This window comes from Trachypithecus francoisi, unplaced genomic scaffold (genome assembly GCF_009764315.1).
Source record: "Trachypithecus francoisi isolate TF-2019V2 unplaced genomic scaffold, Tfra_2.0 Lachesis_group10, whole genome shotgun sequence".
Lineage (NCBI taxonomy): Eukaryota > Metazoa > Chordata > Mammalia > Primates > Cercopithecidae > Trachypithecus > Trachypithecus francoisi.
The window spans coordinates 56650396-56670840 of record NW_022681455.1 but is presented as its reverse complement, the minus strand read 5'-3'; the positions used below and the strand labels follow the sequence as shown (position 1 = coordinate 56670840).

The 20445-nt window shown below is 38.4% G+C and overlaps 1 protein-coding gene across 19 annotated transcripts in view; it reads left to right on the top strand.

The window, feature by feature from the left end:
• The window catches only part of DST (dystonin), a 506627-nt gene that overhangs the window by 356878 nt on the left and 129304 nt on the right, over positions 1-20445 (top strand). For 14 of the 19 annotated variants that reach the window (XM_033217521.1, XM_033217502.1, XM_033217511.1 and 11 more), the window contains 10 exons: positions 2707-2842; positions 3923-9424; positions 9549-9698; positions 9842-10057; positions 10232-10381; positions 11695-11928; positions 13147-13299; positions 14677-14910; positions 15392-15658; positions 19200-19730. In XM_033217521.1, the coding sequence (XP_033073412.1) occupies positions 2707-2842; positions 3923-9424; positions 9549-9698; positions 9842-10057; positions 10232-10381; positions 11695-11928; positions 13147-13299; positions 14677-14910; positions 15392-15658; positions 19200-19730 (7573 nt within the window). The remainder of the gene's footprint in view (positions 1-2706; positions 2843-3922; positions 9425-9548; positions 9699-9841; positions 10058-10231; positions 10382-11694; positions 11929-13146; positions 13300-14676; positions 14911-15391; positions 15659-19199; positions 19731-20445) is intronic. The other 5 variants (XM_033217522.1, XM_033217516.1, XM_033217518.1 and 2 more) reach the window with 1 other exon arrangement.

The window sequence follows — 20445 nt, the reverse complement described above, 5'->3', positions numbered from 1 at the left end:
CCCTACTAGGTTGGGGAAGTTCTCCTGGATGATATCCTGAAGAGTGTTTTCCAACTTGGTTCCATTTTCCCCCTCACTTTCAGGCACCCCAATAGACGTAGATTTGGTCTTTTTACATAATCCCATACTTCTTGCAGGCTTTGTTCATTTCTTTTTCTTCTTTTTTCTTTTGGTTTCTCTTCTCGCTTCATTTCATTCATTTGATCCTCAATCGCTGATACTCTTTCTTCCAGTTGATCGAGTCGGTTACTGAAGCTTGTGCATTTGTCACATATTTCTCGTGTCATGGTTTTCATCTCTGTCATTTCGTTTATGATCTTCTCTGCATTAATTAGTCTAGCTGTCAATTCTTCCACTCTTTTTTCAAGATGTTTAGTTTCTTTGCGCTGGGTACGTAATTCCTCCTTTAGCTCTGAGAAGTTTGATGGGCTGAAGCCTTCTTCTCTCATCTCGTCAAAGTCATTCTCTGACCAGCTTTGATCCGTTGCTGGCGATGGGCTGCGCTCCTTTGCAGGGGAGATGCGCTCTTATTTTTTGAATTTCCAGCTTTTCTGCCCTGCTTCTTCCCCATCTTTGTGGTTTTATCTGTCTCTGGTCTTTGATGACGGTGACGTACTGATGGGGTTTTGGTATAGGTGTCCTTCCTGTTTGATAGTTTTCCGTCTGACAGTCAGAAGGACTGTCTGTTGGTCTGTTGGAGATTGCTTGAGGTCCACTCCAGACCCTGTTTGCCTGGGTATCAGCAGCAGAGGTTGCTGAAGATAGAATATTGATGAACAGCGAGTGTACCTGTCTGATTCTTCCTTGGAAGTTTCCTCTCAGGGATGACTCCACCCTGTGAGGTGTGGGGTATCAGACTGCCCCTAGTGGGGGATGTCTCCCAGCTAGGCTACTCAGGGGTCAGGGACCCACCTGAGCAGGCAGTCTGTCCGTTCTCGGATCTCAACCTCCGCGTTGGGAGATCCACGGCTCTCCCCAAAGCTGTCAGACAGAGTCGTTCGCCTCTGCACCGGCCCCCACTGCTTTCCCTATTGGACCTCAGCTGTGGCCTGTCCCCAGAGGTGGAGTCTACAGAGACAGGCAGGTTTCCTTGAGCTGCTGTGAGCTCCACCCAGTTCGAGCTTCCCAGCTGCTTTGTTTACCTACTTAAGCCTCGGCAATGGCGGGCGCCCCTCCCCCAGCCTCGCTGCTGCCTTGCGGATGGATCGCCGCAGACTGCTGAGTTAGCAGTGAGGGAGGCTCCGTGGGCGTGGGACCCTCCCGGCCAGGTGTGGGATATATTCTCCTGGTGTGCCTGTTTCCTTAAAGCGCAGTATTGGGGTGGGAGTTACCCGATTTTCCAGGTGTTGTGTGTCTCAGTTCCCCTGGCTAGGAAAACGGATTTCCTTCCCCCTTGCGCTTCCAGGTGAGGCGATGCCTCGCCCTGCTTCAGCTCACGCTGGTCAGGCTGCAGCAGCTGACCAGCACTGATTGTCCGGCACTCCCTAGAGAGATGACCCCAGTACCTCAGTTGAAAATGCAGAAATCACCGGTCTTCTGTGTCACTCTCGCGCTGGAGTTGGAGACTGGAGCTGTTCCTATTCGGCCATCTTGCTCCGCCCCCAATTGTCACTTTTAATCTTTTTTTTTTTTTTTTTTTTTGAGACGAGTCTCGCTCTGCCGTCCAGGCTGGAGTGCAGTGGCCGGATCTCAGCTCACTGCAAGCTCCGCCTCCCGGGTTCACGCCATTCTCCTGCCTCGGCCTCCTGAGTAGCTGGGACTACAGGCGCCCGCCACCTCGCCTGGCTAGCTTTTTGTATTTTTTAGTAGAGACGGGGTTTCACCGTGTTAGCCAGGATGGTCTCGATCTCCTGACCTCGTGATCCGCCTGTCTCGGCCTCCCAAAGTGCTGGGATTACAGGCTTGAGCCACCGCGCCTGGCCAATCACTTTTAATCTTTATTACAACTTTGAAATGTTCTTATTATCCCCATGGAAACAGGCTCAGAGCTTAAGAATTAATAGCAAGTGAGAGGTAGAGTACAGACTCCAAGTCAAGTCTTAAATCTAAGTAGTACTCTGTGAGACTTATTCTTTGGAAAATATTTATAAATATGGTCTTCGTTTTCTTAGCTGAGACCTATGGCAGCCTCATTTCTCATATTTTATCCCTACTTTTTGCTACAAAGCACTTTGTATGTTTCAATCAATGTTTCACTCAGGGAAGGAATCCACCTTTTTCTTAAACCTTTTTGGATGTCCTCCTTAGGATTATTTCATAATGACTTTATAGTATACCTTAGCAAATCAGGTTAATCCCCTTATAAATTTCCTCTTTATTTGTGCTTTAGTCTAAACAAGTTTCATCTTGAGAAATGGTACTGATGGAAATGGAAATCCCATTTCCCATGTTGGGATTAACAATGAGATCTTACCCTCTGTCAGATAGCAGCAATTGTTATTTTGAAAGTTTGTATGTTAAATAAGTGTCAATACATTAGTGTACACCCTTTCCTTCAGTCCTTTTCTCAGGCAAGGGAAAGATCCTTAGATATTTTTAAGGCCGTTCTTAATTTTTATATAGTCATACTGATGAGACCTGAGCAGTATGTATGTGAGGCTGTATTTTATTTTACGATAATGTGACAAAATTATTGAACCTAATACATCATCTTTATCTCTTGAAGATGACTTGCATTAGTCTTTTTATCATTTCTGGTTATTTTAGAATGACAGATGAAGAAAGAAATGAATTGGAAAAACAAGTGAAAACTCTTCAAGAAAGTTATAATTTATTATTCAGTGAATCTCTGAAACAGCTACAAGAATCACAAACCTCAGGAGATGTAAAGGTAGAGGAGAAGGTAATATTATTTATTTAAACATGAGGCTGTTTCAAGAAGCTTAGTTTGATTGCATGGCTCCGGAAATCTATGTCAATAATAAAGAAATGACCTTGAATTTTGTACGTAGTTAAAACATGGATTGAGTTTATTTAAATGTTTGGAGATTCCAGTGTTGTTTATTAAATGCAATCTTATACGTGCTGATCATCAGTTTCTGTGACATCTTAATCTCTGCCTTGCATGGTAAAAGAAAAAGACCATTCATTCTTCTAACTCTTCTCTTTAAAAGCCATTCTTCTGGTGTAGTAGGTATTTTAATATGATAGGCTATAAAAGAGCCTGTGGGTCATCTCTAATGGTGGCATTGATGTATTATAGAGTGTTTGATTTTCAGAGATATCCATGAGATTTATTTGAGTAATACAAGGCCATACATTATAGTGAGGGTGCCCTAGCATCTTCTTAAAGTGTAAATCATTTAAAATTTGACTGGTACTTAAACTTTTAAAACCTGACAGTGTATATCAACAGGCCTAACATAATATTCAGTATTCAAAAAGTTATCTTTATATTTAATTTCATTACTCCTGGGAATACTTTCCATATACTTGTCACATTTTAGGGGTATGTAACAATGTTTCTAGTTTCTTAGTTTGTGACTATCTTTGAAGAAGTCTGTATGCTGTGAACATCAATAGCATGGGGTTTGATAATCTCTTTCTTGCCGCTAGACTCTAATCTCACCTAAATGCAGAAAGCATGGTTTGCCTTCTAGATATGTGTTCTGTTTTCTCACTATCATCATCTACTCTGTTGTGTCCTCACTAACCTTGTCAATATACACGATATTAAGTTTTCAATTCACAGATGCATGTTGTTTTCAAAGCTTTTATCACATCCTGTGCTGTTGAATAGATCACTGACATAGATCACTTGTGCATTTGAACTGCCTAACATTCACAACATTGCTGCACCTTGGTAAGTAGAGGATTTTTATGTTGAAATGTATTATTTACTATTTTAAAAACCTAACTTGCATGAAACTCCACCCACCCTTGTGTAACAGAGTGACCTGAGATTTTTGCATTTTCCTTTCAGCTGGATAAAGTGATTGCAGGCACCATCGATCAGACAACTGGAGAAGTCCTTTCAGTCTTTCAAGCAGTTTTAAGAGGCCTCATTGACTATGACACAGGAATTAGGTTGCTCGAGACACAGCTAATGATTTCTGGTCTAATTTCACCAGAATTGAGAAAGTGCTTTGACCTTAAAGATGCCAAAAGTCATGGCCTTATTGATGAACAGATTCTGTGCCAACTCAAAGAACTAGATAAAGCTAAGGAGATTATTTCTGCTGCGTCACCTACCACAATTCCAGTACTGGATGCTCTGGCTCAAAGCATGATATCAGAATCCATGGCCATCAAAGTTCTTGAGATACTGCTTTCTACAGGCTCTCTGATTATTCCAGCCACAGGAGAACAGTTGACCCTACAGAAGGCTTTCCAACAGAACTTGGTTTCCTCAGCATTATTTTCTAAAGTTCTGGAAAGGCAAAATATGTGCAAAGATCTTATTGACCCCTGCACCTCTGAGAAGGTTTCTTTAATAGATATGGTACAAAGAAGTACTTTACAGGAAAACACGGGGATGTGGCTTCTACCTGTGAGACCACAAGAAGGAGGTAGAATAACATTAAAATGTGGAAGAAACCTAAGCATTTTAAGAGCAGCTCATGAAGGTCTCATAGACCGTGAAACCATGTTTAGGTTGTTAAGTGCACAGCTTCTTTCTGGAGGTCTAATCAATTCCAATTCTGGCCAAAGAATGACTGTTGAAGAAGCTGTCAGAGAAGGGGTGATTGACAGGGACACTGCTAGCAGTATCCTCACATATCAGGTTCAAACTGGTGGAATCATCCAGTCAAACCCTGCCAAGCGTTTAACTGTAGACGAAGCAGTACAGTGTGATTTAATAACGTCCAGCAGTGCTCTTTTGGTATTGGAAGCTCAACGAGGCTATGTTGGACTAATTTGGCCCCATTCTGGTGAAATATTTCCCACATCATCTTCCTTGCAGCAAGAGTTGATTACAAATGAATTGGCCTACAAAATCCTGAATAGCAGGCAAAAAATAGCTGCTCTTTATATTCCAGAAAGTTCTCAAGTCATTGGTTTGGATGCTGCTAAACAGCTAGGAATTATAGACAATAACACAGCATCAATTTTAAAAAATATAATACTGCCTGATAAAATGCCAGATTTAGGAGATTTAGAAGCTTGTAAAAATGCCAGAAGATGGCTCTCTTTTTGTAAATTTCAACCCTCCACAGTTCATGATTACAGACAAGAAGAGGATGTTTTTGATGGAGAAGAACCTGTCACTACTCAGACCTCAGAACAAACTAAAAAATTATTTCTATCTTATTTAATGATAAATAGCTATATGGATGCAAACACAGGGCAAAGGCTTTTGCTGTACGATGGAGACTTGGATGAGGCTGTTGGCATGCTACTGGAAGGCTGTCATGCAGAATTTGATGGAGATACAGCCATAAAAGAATGTATTGATGTCTTAAGCTCCTCTGGTGTATTTCTTAGTAATGCTTCAGGTAGAGAAAAGGATGAATGTACAACTGCACCAAGTAGTTTCAATAAATGTCACTGTGGAGAACCTGAACATGAAGAGACTCCTGAAAATAGAAAGTGTGCTGTAGATGAAGAATTTCATGAAATGGGAGATAATGTTATCAATAGTGAATTTTCTCAGTCAGAAAAACCGGCAAGTGCAATATCAATTGATCCTAAAGTTAACAGTTCACCCAGTGTGTGTGTTCCCATTCCCATATCATATTTAACACAGACTGAACTTGCAGACATTAGCATGCTTAGAAGTGACTCCAAAAACATACTTACAAACTATGAAAATCAAAGCCAAGTGGAAACAAATGAACATGCAAGTGAATGTAGTCATTCTAAAAACATTCAAAACTTTCCAGGTGATTTGATAGAAAATCCTATTGTAAAATCAAAAATGAATAAATTCTGTGGTGTGAATGAAACAGAGAATGAAGATAATACAAACAGGGATTCGCCTATCTTTGACTATTCCCCCAGGCTAAGTGCTTTGTTAAGTCATGATACATTGAGGCACCATCAGGGAAGTTTTAATGATACACACACCCCAGAGAGCAATGGAAATAAGTGTGAAGCCCAAACATTATCATTCAGTGACAAAACCATGTTATCAGGTCAAATAATAGGAGAAAAATTTCAAGACCAGTTTCTGGGAATTGCGGCTATTAACATCAGTTTACCAGGAGAGCAGTATGGACAGAAATCTTTAAATATGATTTCTCATAATCCTCAAGTACAATATCACAATGATAAATACATTTCAGATACTTCTGGTGAGGATGAGAAAACACATCCTGGTTTTCAGCACATGCCTGAAGACAAGAAAAATGAGTCTGAAATAGAAGAGTATTCTTGTGCTGTGACTCCAGGGGGTGATACTGATAATGCCATTGTATCTCTTACCTCTGCTACACCATTGCTTGATGAAACCATCAGTGCTGGTGACTATGAAACGTCACTGCTGAATGATCAGCAGAATGACACAGGAACAGACACTGATAGTGATGATGATTTTTATGATACTCCCTTGTTTGAAGACGATGACCATGATTCTCTGCTTCTTGATGGTGATGATCATGATTGCCTGCACCCTGAGGACTATGACACACTGCAAGAGGAAAACGATGAGATGGCTTCTTCTGCTGATGTTTTTTATGATGTCTCAAAAGAGAATGAAAATTCCGTGGTTCCCCAGGGGGCACTAGCTGGTAGCTTAAGTGTGAAGGGCAAAGCACAGTGTCTTCAGGATTTCCTCATGGATGTTGAGAAAGATGAATTAGATTCTGGTGAAAAAATACATTTAAATCCCGTTGGCTCAGATAAGGTGAATGGACAGTCACTGGAAACTGGATCAGAAAGGGAATGCACAAATATCCTTGAAGGAGATGAATCTGACTCATTGACTGATTATGATATTGTAGGAGGAAAAGAGAGCTTCACTGCATCATTAAAATTTGATGACAATGGCAGTTGGAGAGTAAGAAAGGAAGAGTATGTAACTGTACAGGAATTTCACTCTGATACTGATCATTTAGATTCTATGCAAAGTGAAGAAAGTTATGGGGATTATATATATGACAGTAATGATCAGGATGATGATGATAATGATGGCATTGATGAAGAAGGGGGATGTATAAGAGATGAGAATGGAAAGCCCAGGTGCCAAGATGTGGCTGAAGATACGGATATCCAGTTGTGTGCCTCTACTGTAAATGAAAACAGTGATGAAAATAAAAATATTAATAAAACGATTCTTCTGGATAAAATGCACAGTTGTAGCTCTTTAGAAAAACAGCAAAGGGTAAATGTTGTACAGCTAGCATCACCCAGTGAAAATAGCTTAGCTACTGAAAAAAGCAACCTTTCAGAATATACAACTGAGATTGTTGGAAAAAGCAAAGAAAATCTGTTGAATCGTGAGATGGTACTTAAGGATTTATTGCTGCCTATCATTAAAGACACTGAATCTGAAAAAACTTTTGGCCCTGCCAGTATTTCACGTAATAATATCAGTTCAACTTCTGAATTAGGTAATGATCTAGCAAACACAAAGGTTAAGTTGATTCAAGGGTCAGAATTGCCAGAATTGACTGATTCTGTGAAAGGTAAAGATCAATATTTTAAGAATATGGCACCAAAAATTGACTCATCTCTTGATCACATCATATGTACTGAGCCTGATTTGATGGGAAAACCAGCTGAGGAAAGCCATTTGTCATTGATAGCCTCTGTAACTGACAAAGATCCTCAAGGAAATGGAAGCGATCTCATTAAAGGGAGAGATGGCAAAAGTGATATTCTAATAGAAGATGAAACATCAATTCAGAAAATGTACTTGGCTGAAGGAGAAGTGCTTGTAGAAGGTCTAGTAGAAGAAGAAAATAGGCATCTCAAACTTTTGCCTGGTGAAAATACAAGGGATAGTTTCAAGTTAATTAATAGTCAGTTTCCATTTTCACAAATCACAAACAATGAAGAGCTTAATCAGAAAGGAAGCCTTAAAAAAGCAACTGTAACTCTTAAAGATGAACCAAATAATCTACAAATAATAGTTAGTAAAAGTCCCGTTCAGTTTGAGAATCTTGAAGAAATTTTTGACACATCAGTTTCCAAAGAGATTAGTGATGACATCACTTCAGACATTACATCATGGGAAGGGAATACACATTTTGAGGAGTCATTCACTGATGGACCTGAGAAAGAGCTTGATCTGTTTACTTATTTAAAACATTGTGCTAAAAATACAAAAGCAAAAGATGTAGCCAAACCAAATGAAGATGTCCCAAGCCATGTTTTAATAACTGCCCCTCCCATGAAAGAACATTTACAATTAGGAGTTAATAATACAAAAGAGAAGTCCACTAGTACCCAAAAAGACTCACCTGTTAATGAGATGATCCAAAGTAATGATCTTTGTAGTAAAGAAAGCATCTCAGGAGGAGAAACAGAAATTTCTCAGTTCACACCAGAAAGTATTGAAGCCACACTTTCAATATTATCTCTTAAACATGTAGAAGATGTTGGGAAGAATGATTTTCTGCAGTCAGACCAGTGTGCAAATGGATTAGGAAATGATAACTCCAGTAACACTTTAAATACTGACTATTCATTCTTAGAAATTAGTAATAAGAAAGAAAGAATTGAGCAACAGCTATCAAAAGAACAAGCCTTGTCTCCAAGACCCCAAGAAAAGGAGGTTGAGATTCCTGAATTGTCTCAGGTGTTTGTGGAGGATGTAAAGGATATCTTAAAAAGCAGGTTGAAAGAAGGTCATATGAACCCTCAAGAGGTTGAAGAACCTTCAGCCTGTGCAGACACTAAAATTTTAGTTCAAAATTTAATTAAACAGATTACCACATCACAGTTGGTAAATGAAGCATCTACTGTGCCCAGCGACTCTCAGATTAATGACTCTTCTGGAGTTTCCCCCATGAGTAACTCATCAGAACTAAAGGCAGAAAGTAGAGATGATCCTTTCTGTATTGGAAATCTTAAGTCTGAGCTTCTCTTTAATATATTGAAGCAAGATCAACAGAGCCAAAATATTACAGGACTATTTGAATTGATGAGAGAATTAACTCATATGGAGTATGACCTAGAGAAAAGAGGCATTACATCTAAAGTACTTCCACTGCAACTTGAAAATATTTTCTACGAGCTGCTTGCTGATGGATATTCAGAAAAAATAGAACATGCTGGAGACTTTAATCAAAAAGCATGTTCTACATCTGAGATGATGGAAGAAAAGCCACACATTCTTAGTGATATTAAAAGCAAAGAAGTAAACCACTATTCTCCTAATTTAGAAACTGTAAAAGAAATTGGACTAGAAAGCTCTACTGTGTGTGCATCAACATTGCCAAGAGATGAGAAGCTTAAGGATCTGTGTAATGATTTCCCAAGCCATTTGGAATGTATTTCAGGGTCAAAAGAAATGGCTTCTGGAGATAGCTCAACCGAACAAGTAAGTTGACTTACACATTTTGTACAGAAATAGCTGCATGAACCATGTGAGAATAATCCCATACAATTTGCTTAAAAAATCTGCATAAAGGTTGTTGAATTTAAATGTCCAACCTTGTTTTTAGTTTTCCAGTGAATTACAGCAGTGTTTACAGCACACTGAAAAAATGCATGAGTATTTGACATTGCTTCAAGATATGAAACCCCCCTTAGACAACCAGGAATCTCTGGATAACAATCTGGAAGCTTTGAAGAATCAACTTAGACAGTTGGAGGTAAGAATTTTCTACTGCCTTTTTATGGATGGTAGTCAGCTGATGTATGACTGGGAAAAAGAAGCAGAACACTTTTATGTTTCATGTTTATATTTGTGTTTTTCACTAAATAGTAAATAGGTCCGGGATATATTTCTTTGCAGACATTTGAATTGGGATTAGCTCCAATTGCTGTTATTTTAAGAAAAGATATGAAGTTGGCCGAAGAGTTTTTAAAGTCTCTTCCCAGTGACTTTCCCAGAGGACATCTTGAAGAACTGAGTATTAGCCACCAGAGTTTGAAGACCGCCTTCTCTTCCCTCAGCAACGTGGCTTCAGAAAGAATGAAACAGATCATGCTTGCAATTGACTCTGAAATGGTAGGCATAAAATGTCAAAATTTTGATTTATGAAGAAAATTTTATTATTTGAGGATTTAGTCATAAGATGGAGTATTTTATTTTTGGAGTGTTAAACCCGTAAACCGGAGTCATTATTTGTAAGAATTTGACATTTTGGGGAAAGACAACTGAATGCACAATTTTTTTTTCTAGTCTAAACTAGCAGTTTCCCATGAAGAATTTCTGCAGAAACTTAAGTCATTCTCAGATTGGATATCAGAGAAGAGCAGATCTGTGAAGGATATTGAGATTGTGAATCTTCAAGATTCTGAATATGTAAAGAAACGTTTGGAATTTCTCAAGGCAAGTATCAAAACAAAGATGACAAAATATATTTTAAAGCCTGTGGCTTTAATATAACAAGTGTTTAGAAAATACGACTTTGCTAAGGCTATAAAGGATTATTTCCTTTGTCTCTAGAGATGTCTTTATTCATAGTTGACACAACTATAAAAATCCTTAAGGGTACCGTTCTGATGCTATCCCAAATGCTTTATCAAACTCTTACACCACTGACGTGTTGAGATTTTTATTTATATATTTATTTATGCATTAGTCACATAAATATATAATAATATGAATTAGCCATATAAAAATCATCATGTAAATACATAATAGATTATGTAGTACAGTCATGCCTCACTTAATGATGAAGATACATTCTGAGAAATGCATTGTTAGGTGATTTTGTGTTTTGCAGACAACAGAGTGTACTTATACAGACCTAGATGGCATCCCTTACTACATACCTAGACTGTATGATGTACCTGTTGCTCCGAGGCTACAAACCTGTACAGCATGTTACTGTACTGACTACTGTAGGCAGTTGTAACACAGTGGTATTTGTGTATCTAAACATAGAAAAAGTACAGGAAAAATAAGGCATTGTAATCTTATGGGACCACCATTTTATATGTGACCTGTTGTATGTAGCTCATGACTGTATTTATAAGTTAGTCACTTTTGGCATCCTTTTTTTTTTTTTTTTTCCAAATTCTTAATTTGAACAGCATTCCTCATGAACAATGATTAGGCTCCTGGCCTGAGAGTCAGAAAACTGAAATTCTGGCATATTTCATTCATATTTCAAATCCCCCATAGTATTATTTATATCTTATCACAATTACATGGATGTTGTAAATGTTAGCAAGTAATATTTTAAGGTAGATGTTTCTCTTCAGTGTGCTAAATATACCTAAGTTAGGTCTTTTCCTTTTGTCAGTTATATTTTAAGTGCAATGTGACAGGTAAAGAGAAACCATTTTTAGAGGGGTTATTTATCTTTTTTTTTTTTTTGAGACGGAGTCTCGCTCTGTCGCCCAGGCTGGAGTGCAGTGGCCGGATCTCAGCTCACTGCAAGCTCCGCCTCCCGGGTTTATGCCATTCTCTCGCCTCTATTTATCTTTTTATATAATACTAACTACCATGGTATTTAAATAATTAATTTATCATTTATTACTGGATGATAAATAGATTTTTGATGAATAGCAAAAAAATTCATAAAACTTGCATTCCCTGATGTGAGAAGTGTATTTACAAAATATAAATGTTATTGTTAATATAAATGTTATCATGGCTTAGCTTTCTACTGATAACTTTTACCACTTTTTTAACAGAATGTATTAAAAGACCTTGGACATACCAAAATGCAGCTGGACACTACTGCCTTCGATGTGCAGTTCTTCATTTCTGAATATGCACAGGATCTGTCTCCCAACCAAAGCAAACAACTGCTGAGGCTCTTAAATACAACTCAGAAGTGTTTTCTTGATGTACAGGAGTCAGTGACTACCCAGGTGGAACGTTTAGAGACTCAGTTACATCTAGAACAAGATCTTGATGATCAGAAGGTTTGCCTTTCTCCGTGGAGTTGGCATTCTTTGTTTTTAGTGTGAAACCATAATGTAGATACCCAAGGAGTATAGTGTGACAGGAAAGATCTTCTGGAAAGGCATTAGTGGATAAGATACAGTGTACATACAAATCCTACAGTGTATAACAATATTGTTTTCACTAATGATGCTATAATTTAGTTGATTTTAATTTTTTGACTCCCCAAAATACTTAACTTCAAGTGAAAGTCTTGATTGCCCCCTGTCCCAAGACTAGGAAATTTGAATGCACTTAGAAATTTAACACATTGATGAACATATGGCTAAAGAAGATTAATTAAGAGTTTCGTTTTCTTCTGGGAAGCAATACAGCACAACAATTCTGGGCTCTGGAGCTAGACTGACTGATTTCACATCCCAGCTGTGCAACTCATTCATTCTGTGAACTAGGGCAAGTCATTTAGCCTCAGTTTAATCATTGGTAGATTGGAAATAACGATAGTGCTTACCTGCTAGTGTTGTGAGCATTGATAAAAAGAATGTATGTAAAACACTTAGTATCTTGCCTAGCCTGTGTTAGGCTCTTAGTAAACATGATCTATGGCTATAAGATGAATAATTAGTGTATATATAGTAGGAAAATGAAAGGTGCAAGTAATTAGTGTTGGCTTCTTAATCTTTTAGAATATTTAATGAATTATGTGAGTACTATATCTAATAGCAATAATGAGCAAAGAGGTGAGAATGCACTTAGACATAGTGATTAAGTAAAAATATTGCATGCAGTGTTCCTTTTATTATTTCTTGAAGCATTAGACATTGTCTCTAGCATGATAACCTATATACACATATCAAATATGTTAACTTACAAATCACAACTAACTTCTCTTTTGATGTCCTTTTGCAGAATTAATTCTATGTGTCGCAGGTTTCAAGAGCTTAAGAAAATGGAATGTTTCTTCCTGTTGATCAGAAGTTCCATCTCTTACAAATATGCATGGCCAGTATTCTGTTGAGCAGTTTCATCTAAACATGATCACTTTCCTTGTCTATGGAATATGCTCATATTTTCTGTCTCACCTTGCTCAGTTTGTACCCTACTGCTATCATGTTTACAGCATACTTATAAAAGCTTATTAGACAAAACTTGGAAAATGTATTCTAATAAGAAGCTATCACAATAGCGATTTTGTGACCACTACACATTTCAGATGTTTTGGGTTTTCTTCACTTTAGATTGTAGCAGAGCGTCAGCAGGAGTATAAAGAGAAGCTCCAAGGGATATGTGATCTTCTTACCCAAACTGAAAACCGCCTAATTGGTCACCAAGAAGCCTTCATGATTGGAGATGGCACAGTTGAGTTAAAGAAATATCAGTCCAAGCAAGAGGTAGAATTTGGTTTTCTATCAGCAGCTCTATGTTGATGTTATGTTCGATTACTATCATTTGGAAGTCAGTGAAGATTATTGAAAATACCAGTAATTTTAGCTTTTTAGAAGCAAGGCATACACAAGACACCCTGGGCTTGATCTTTAAGCTTTATACTAAAAGTTAGATTTCCAACTTCAAGCAAGCTAGGTGATTTTTTTGACTTTTTTTGGTAAGAGATATTGAGTGGAGGCAATATTAAAGGGGATTTGATAATGAAAATACCTTGTGTGATTGATGAATTAGAATTTGAATCCAGTTAAGGCCAACCTAATTATGACTTGCAAATGAGAGGAAATAGCCATCAGTTTGGGTTCTTTCTCTTTCTTAGCTCCGTCTTACTCTATCTTTCTCGTAATTTGTTCCTTTTTATTGAAGGAAAGGGAAAAATAACAGTAACAACAGATAAAGATATCTTTATTTTGGTGTCAGGAGAGAGAACATTTTCATTGTAAGTAGATAGCTCCTGGTTCAGATTCCAGACTCTATACATTAGTTAGCTTTATAACAGTCTCTCAGAGCCTCGGTTTCTTCATAGGTCACACTTTCATTGTTACATTATTATAAAAGTTAAGTAAATATTGTGTGTTAAGTCACTAGCACAGTTAAGGTCACATAGTCATGGCTCAATTAATAGGATTTCTTTCAATTCAAATACTATTTAAGACAAATTTGAAGAGGATTAAAATAAAGTATGAAAAAATATTAAAACTCAAAACAGTATAATATAGAGAATGAAAATGCATGATAAAGGAGGAAAAGAAGAGGAAAAACTACATGGAAAAATCTGGATGTAGGAAAGCTATAACTACTGAGGAGAGATCTTAATCTTGAGGTACCTAGCAGCCAGGCGAAGAAGCAAACATTACATGTTACAGATTGTGGTGTTTAGAAAAGGGAAGTGTCTTAGTTCGCTAGGAAAATTAGTTCATTTTTATCCTGAGCAATAAACACATTAAAAAATGCAAGTGTAGAAACAATAAATATTACCATATATTTACAAGCCTTTGTACATGTGCTTATATAATATTAAAAAATCTGGTGTGTACAAATTTGTATAGATCATATACTGAATTCTTAATGCATTGTCAGTGTTTCGCTGACTGCGTTCTTTTGTTAAACATGAAAATCCATGCTTTTCTTTAATATTGTTTGAGTTTCAAATTATAGTAAGTATTGTTATTGAAATAAATCAACTCAAATTAACATACTGAATGTGTTTATTCAGACTACATGTACTAGACTCTCTACTCACCTTGTCTTTTAGAATTACAACTCTGGAAGAACTAAATAGGTAATAATTTAATCAAATATACTTTTTTCTTTTGTGTTATAAGGAATTACAGAAAGATATGCAAGGAAGTGCACAGGCATTGGCTGAAGTAGTGAAAAACACAGAGAACTTCTTAAAAGAGAATGGTGAAAAGCTGTCACGGGAAGATAAGGCTTTGATTGAACAGAAACTTAATGAAGCTAAGATAAAGTGTGAACAGCTTAATTTAAAAGCAGAACAGTCTAAAAAGGAGCTGGATAAAGTTGTGACAACAGCAATCAAGGAAGAAACTGAAAAGGTCCTTATTCAAATGTGTGGTGCACTATTGCTATGTCAAAAATGATTAGCTTAACAGCTACTTGATTTATTATTAAGTGATATCCAGTAGTAGTAAATAAGGATTATCACTAAGGATTATTATAGGATTCTGGATTTCCAGGTACATAATTGACCAAGTACTACAAAAGGTTTGAAGAGTTGGCTTTGCTTAACTTTTTCTTAATATTTAAGTGAGGTTGTGAAACGTTCTTCCTGTGAAATGTGTGATCACTCATCAATTATAGTTAAAATTTTGGTATGTATTTTTAAGAACAGGGGAAACTTCAGAGTAACTGCCTGTTGCTCTAAGGCTTAATTTCAGTGTGTTAAGTTTTCAATGTGTGTCAGTTTTTAGTACCCTCATTCTAATTTAAAATGTTCTAAGTATTTACTTTTGGAATGTCTTAAAACTATGCCTTGGCCCACATTCTGAATTCCTTCCGTGAACTTTCCCTCCCCAGGTTGCAGCGGTGAAGCAGCTGGAAGAGAGCAAAACCAAAATAGAAAATCTTTTGGACTGGTTGTCAAATGTTGACAAAGACTCAGACAGGGCAGGGATGAAACACAAACAGGTAATCGAACAGAACGGGACCCATTTTCAAGAAGGTGATGGCAAGTCAGCAATTGGAGAAGAGGATGAAGTTAATGGTAACCTATTGGAGACTGATGTTGATGGGCAAGTTGGACCCACTCAGGAGAATCTGAATCAGCAATATCAGAAAGTTAAGGTATGTTGTTGTAAACATATGATATCGTTCAGTTCTATTTCCAGGTCGGTAAAGAGAGAAATAACCTAGCACATGCATTCTTTTCAAACCTTAATAATGAAAGAGGTTTTTTTCTGAGTTCATCATGTGAGATATAAATTATTATGAGAGTTCTAAGCAAGTCAAAAAATAATGAGAAATAAACGGTAGAGTTGGCATTCTCCATGTAAGTGAAGTAGAATAAAGATTTAATAAAAAATAATAATAGTTAACATTTATAGAACAATTAAAGTGGGCATTCTTCTAAGTTCTTTCCATTTTAACTCATTTCGTCTTCCCAGGTACTCTTTGGGGTTTTTATTTTCATCTTACAGATGAGGAAACTGTGACTGACAGTATTAAAGTAGCTTTCTGAAGTTACACATCTAGAAAGGGCTGGAATTTGGATTTAAAACTAGGCCATATGCTCACTCTGCTAAATCTGAATCTGTGTTCTAAGAGAACAATCTTTTTTTTTTTTTTTTGAGACAAGATCTCACCCTGTCGCCCAGGTTAGAGTACAGTGAAACAAGCATGGCTCACTGCAGCCTCAAACTCCCTGGCCCAGTTGATCCTCCCACCTCAGCCTCCTGAGTAGCTGGGACTACAGGTCTGTGCTGCTATGCCTGGCCAATTTTTATATTTTTTGTAGTGATGAGGTCTCACTATGTTGCCCAGGCTGCTCTCGAAGTCCTGGGCTCAAGCAATCTGCCCACGTCCTCCCAAAGTGGTGAGATTACAGGCATGAGCCACTGTGCCCGGCCTAAGTTGAGCTCACTTAAGTTCTTTCTGAGCTCAGCTCATCTATTCAGTTAAGGCTGTTGTTGAGAAGAGATATAAAAGCCCTTCTACCAGTTTACTCCATGACATAAATTAAAGCTAACGTTAATGCTACTATAGGAGCAAAGGTGACTTCTGTAGAACCATTTATAAAGTGTCAGTCATTTTATTTCAGTATTTGGCTTTTGACAGTTAGATGACTGGACCTCAGAAACTTTTGCAGCTCTGTTTATTTTCCTCCCACTCTTCATATTTGGAATCTTTGGAATAGGATACTCCCTGTGAGGTTCTTATAGAAAATACAAATTAAACCAGAAGAAGAATGGGAGTATTTACTGTTCACAATTTTAAGGGGCTCCTATAGGACCTTATTATGAAAAATAAAGTCTCTTAAAATGAAAAAATCTAGTGAATTCATAAAGGAACATTATGAGTCAGTTACAAAGAAGTCAGGAAAGGTTAGTAAGTTGACCAAAATAGTGAGAAATACTGGTGGGTAGACTTAAAGATATTGCACAGGAAAGTCCTTGGTTTTAGGCACAGTGTGGCATTTCCTATCTGATCATTTTACCTCAAAGAATATGGGAATCTGTGCTTTAGAAAGTCCTAATCTGGGCCGGGTGTGGTGGCTTACACCTGTAATACCAGCACTTTGGGAGGCTGAGGCAGGTGGATGACGAGGTCAGATTGAGACCATCCTGGCCAACATGGTGAAACCCTGTCTCTACTAAAAATACAAAAATTAGCTGGGTGTGGTGGTGCAGTCTGTAATCCCAGCTACTCAGGGGGCTGAGGCAGGAGAATCACTGGAACCCAGAAGCGGAGGTTGCAGTGAGCCAAGATCATGCCACTGCACTCCAGCCTGGCGACAGAGCAAGACTCCGTCTCAAAAAAAAAAAAAAAAAAAGTCCTAATCTGGTAGCGTGGAGAGAAGGCCAAAGCGCCTGAGCCAGGAATTTCTAGCTTTCAGTAGTTGTCCTATATGTCCTGGGCCAAGCCATTCTCCTCCTTCAGCCTGAGATTCCTCATCTATAAGAGGAAGGGGACAGATCTGATCGTTTATATGGTGTTGTACATGTCTGTCCATCCTATTTTGTGCAAAGCCCTTCTTGGAGGTGGGGGGTAGCATATGAATGTATTTCAAATACCAAAAACACAAGTCTATGGGAAAGAAGTTAGTTAAAAATATTTACTATGTGCCCACTAGGTGGCGGGCACTGTTATAGACAGTGAGGATGCCAGTGTTAATGAGCCAGTTCTGAGCTGACGAATTGGTATCAGACTTACAAGTGAATGGCTGCCCCATAGCAGTCCTTCTAAAGAAGTCCTTTTCACAGCACAGAGTTATTTTCACTCAGCTCCTGTGTGCCAGCACTGTTCTCAGTACTTGGGATTCTACAGTGAGCAAAATAAATTCCCTGCGTCCCCCCTTGCACACTGGTTGGTGACAATGTTACAGCAGACAATAACTAAGTTATATGGTAGGTTAGAAGGCAGTGACTACTAAGGGAGAAAAGGAGTTAGGTAAGGGTGGTTGAGTGTGAGGTGGGGGACCAGTTTTCAGGATTTGAATAGGACTCAATGGAGATGGGCGCAATTAGCCAAGCAGATAATCTGATGAAAGAGCTGTAACTAGACAAAGAACAATGGGAGAAAAAGGTCCTAAAGTGTTTACCAGGGTGGGGATGGAGGTAAGGGTGGGAGTAGCAAAGAATCTGGAGGTAATAAAAGGGGCTCTGAGGTAATGGGAGCGGGTCATTTGGCTCCATGTAAGCCAGTATAAGAAATGTGGGAAATTGCCCTCCCAAAGGATTGGTGTCCTTTTTGCCACACTTGTATGGCATATTGGGGTGAATGGAAGAAGGTGCTTATGGCTGGAGGGAAAGGGACTTCACCTGCCTGATGCCTCCCTGCTGCCCTGAAGACTGAGGGGATCAGTAGCTCTTCATACCTGTGACCTGCCTGCAGCACACCTGCCTGGGAGCCCTACCTTCCTGCCTTCAGAGTGGATTTGAATTTCTGGCACATGCCCAGCTCTGCAGGGAGTGCTCTACATGTGTGATCTCATGTACTCCTTAAGAGCAACCTGTAATGTGTAGGAGTTACTGTCTCCACTTTCACATGCAGGAAACTGAGGTCCAGTGAAGCTGAGTAGCTCCAGGATTCTCTTTTTATTATATCTGCTTCTCTAATGTCCATTGGCTTCTCTGAATGTACAGTATTCTAGCTTAGTTATTTTTGAAACCTTTTTAAAGCTTACAGATTCTTTTTCCCTATTTAAAGTTACGGATTCTTTTTCCCTATTTAAAAGTTTTTCTAGAATCATTTTGTAATAAAAAATATTGTACTTGTTTGCCCCAAAATTAGGTAAAGACATTTTTCTTTGGTAGTTGTGAGAAAGCAGGGAATAAAATGAGATCAGATTATAGACACTTATTTTAGAATTGGAATAGAAATTCATTTTTCCAAACTTCTGAAAAATGGTGTCTGTCCTATCTGATTAAGTACATAGAGAAGATTGGAAATGTCCTTTAAAATAAGATTAGCGTGCTCAAAATGCCTTGTTATTCTGAAATTCACCAATAAAAGGGAGTATGATATAGCTTGAAAAGGGGAATGAGAAGCAAGTTGTAGCCCAGTAGATCATTGAAACCTGTCAGTCTTGAGGTGGCAAGGAGCTCCCTGCAGCCTTGGTGTAACCCTGTTACTGCTTGAAGATTATGATCAATTTGTTTTCACATAGGCCCAACATGAGAAGATCATCTCTCAGCACCAAGCAGTCATCATAGCCACTCAGTCTGCACAAGTGTTGCTTGAGAAACAGGGTCAGTATCTCTCTCCTGAAGAAAAAGAGAAACTGCAAAAGAACATGAAAGAACTGAAAGCTCATTATGAAACTGCACTGGCTGAGTCAGAGAAGAAAATGAAGTTAACTCACTCTCTGCAGGAAGAACTAGAAAAGTTTGATGCTGACTATACCGAGTTTGAGCACTGGCTACAGCAGTCAGAACAAGAACTTGAAAACCTGGAGGCAGGTGCAGATGACCTCAATGGTTTAATGACCAAATTGAAGAGGCAGAAGAGTTTCTCAGAAGACGTTATTTCTCACAAAGGTGACTTGAGATACATCACAATTTCTGGAAACAGAGTGTTAGAAGCTGCCAAATCTTGCAGCAAGAGAGATGGTGGCAAGGTTGATACTTCTGCAACCCACAGAGAGGTGCAGCACAAGTTGGATCATGCTACTGATCGGTTCAGGTCTCTCTACTCTAAGGTAATGTTATTTTGATTTTTTAAGGGAAAAGTAAATCTGCAATTATAGTTTTCAGTTATAGTTTTGGACTAAGAGGCAAGAAACCTAAAATCCAAAGCAGGAGGAAAAGGTAGTTTTAGCCCACTTCTATTTTTTTGTTTTGAGAAGGAGTTTCACTCTGTCACCCAGGCTGGAGTACAGTGACCTGATCTTGGCTCACTGCAACCTCTGCCTCCTGGGTTCAAGCAATTCTCCTGCCTCAGCCTCCCGAGTAGCTGGGACTACAGGCACGTACCCCCATGCCTGGCTAATTTTTTTATTTTTTTATTTTTAGTAAAGACGGGGTTTCACCGTGTTAGGATGGTCTCAATTTCCTGACCTCATGATCCGCTCACCTCGGCCTCCCAAAGTGCTGGGATTACAGTCGTGGGCCATGGTGCCTGGCCTTCTCTCTATCATATTCACCTGCTTTACTTCTGAACGATATATTTGAAGATTAGAAACTTAAAATTACTTTAGTTTTGAGAGCATGGTTTCCAGAAGTCCCAGCTCCCAAATACTCTAATATCCAATGTGACCACAAGATGGCGGTTGTGCATTGACTCTAAGCGAAAACAGATGCTTGCAGCCTCTCAAGCTTGGGAACGGGTTTCATCTCACTGCAGGTGTTTCTTGTATATTTGATCAGTATTGATAATATTATTTTAATACTTAATGAATAAAAGACTGTTTTGCT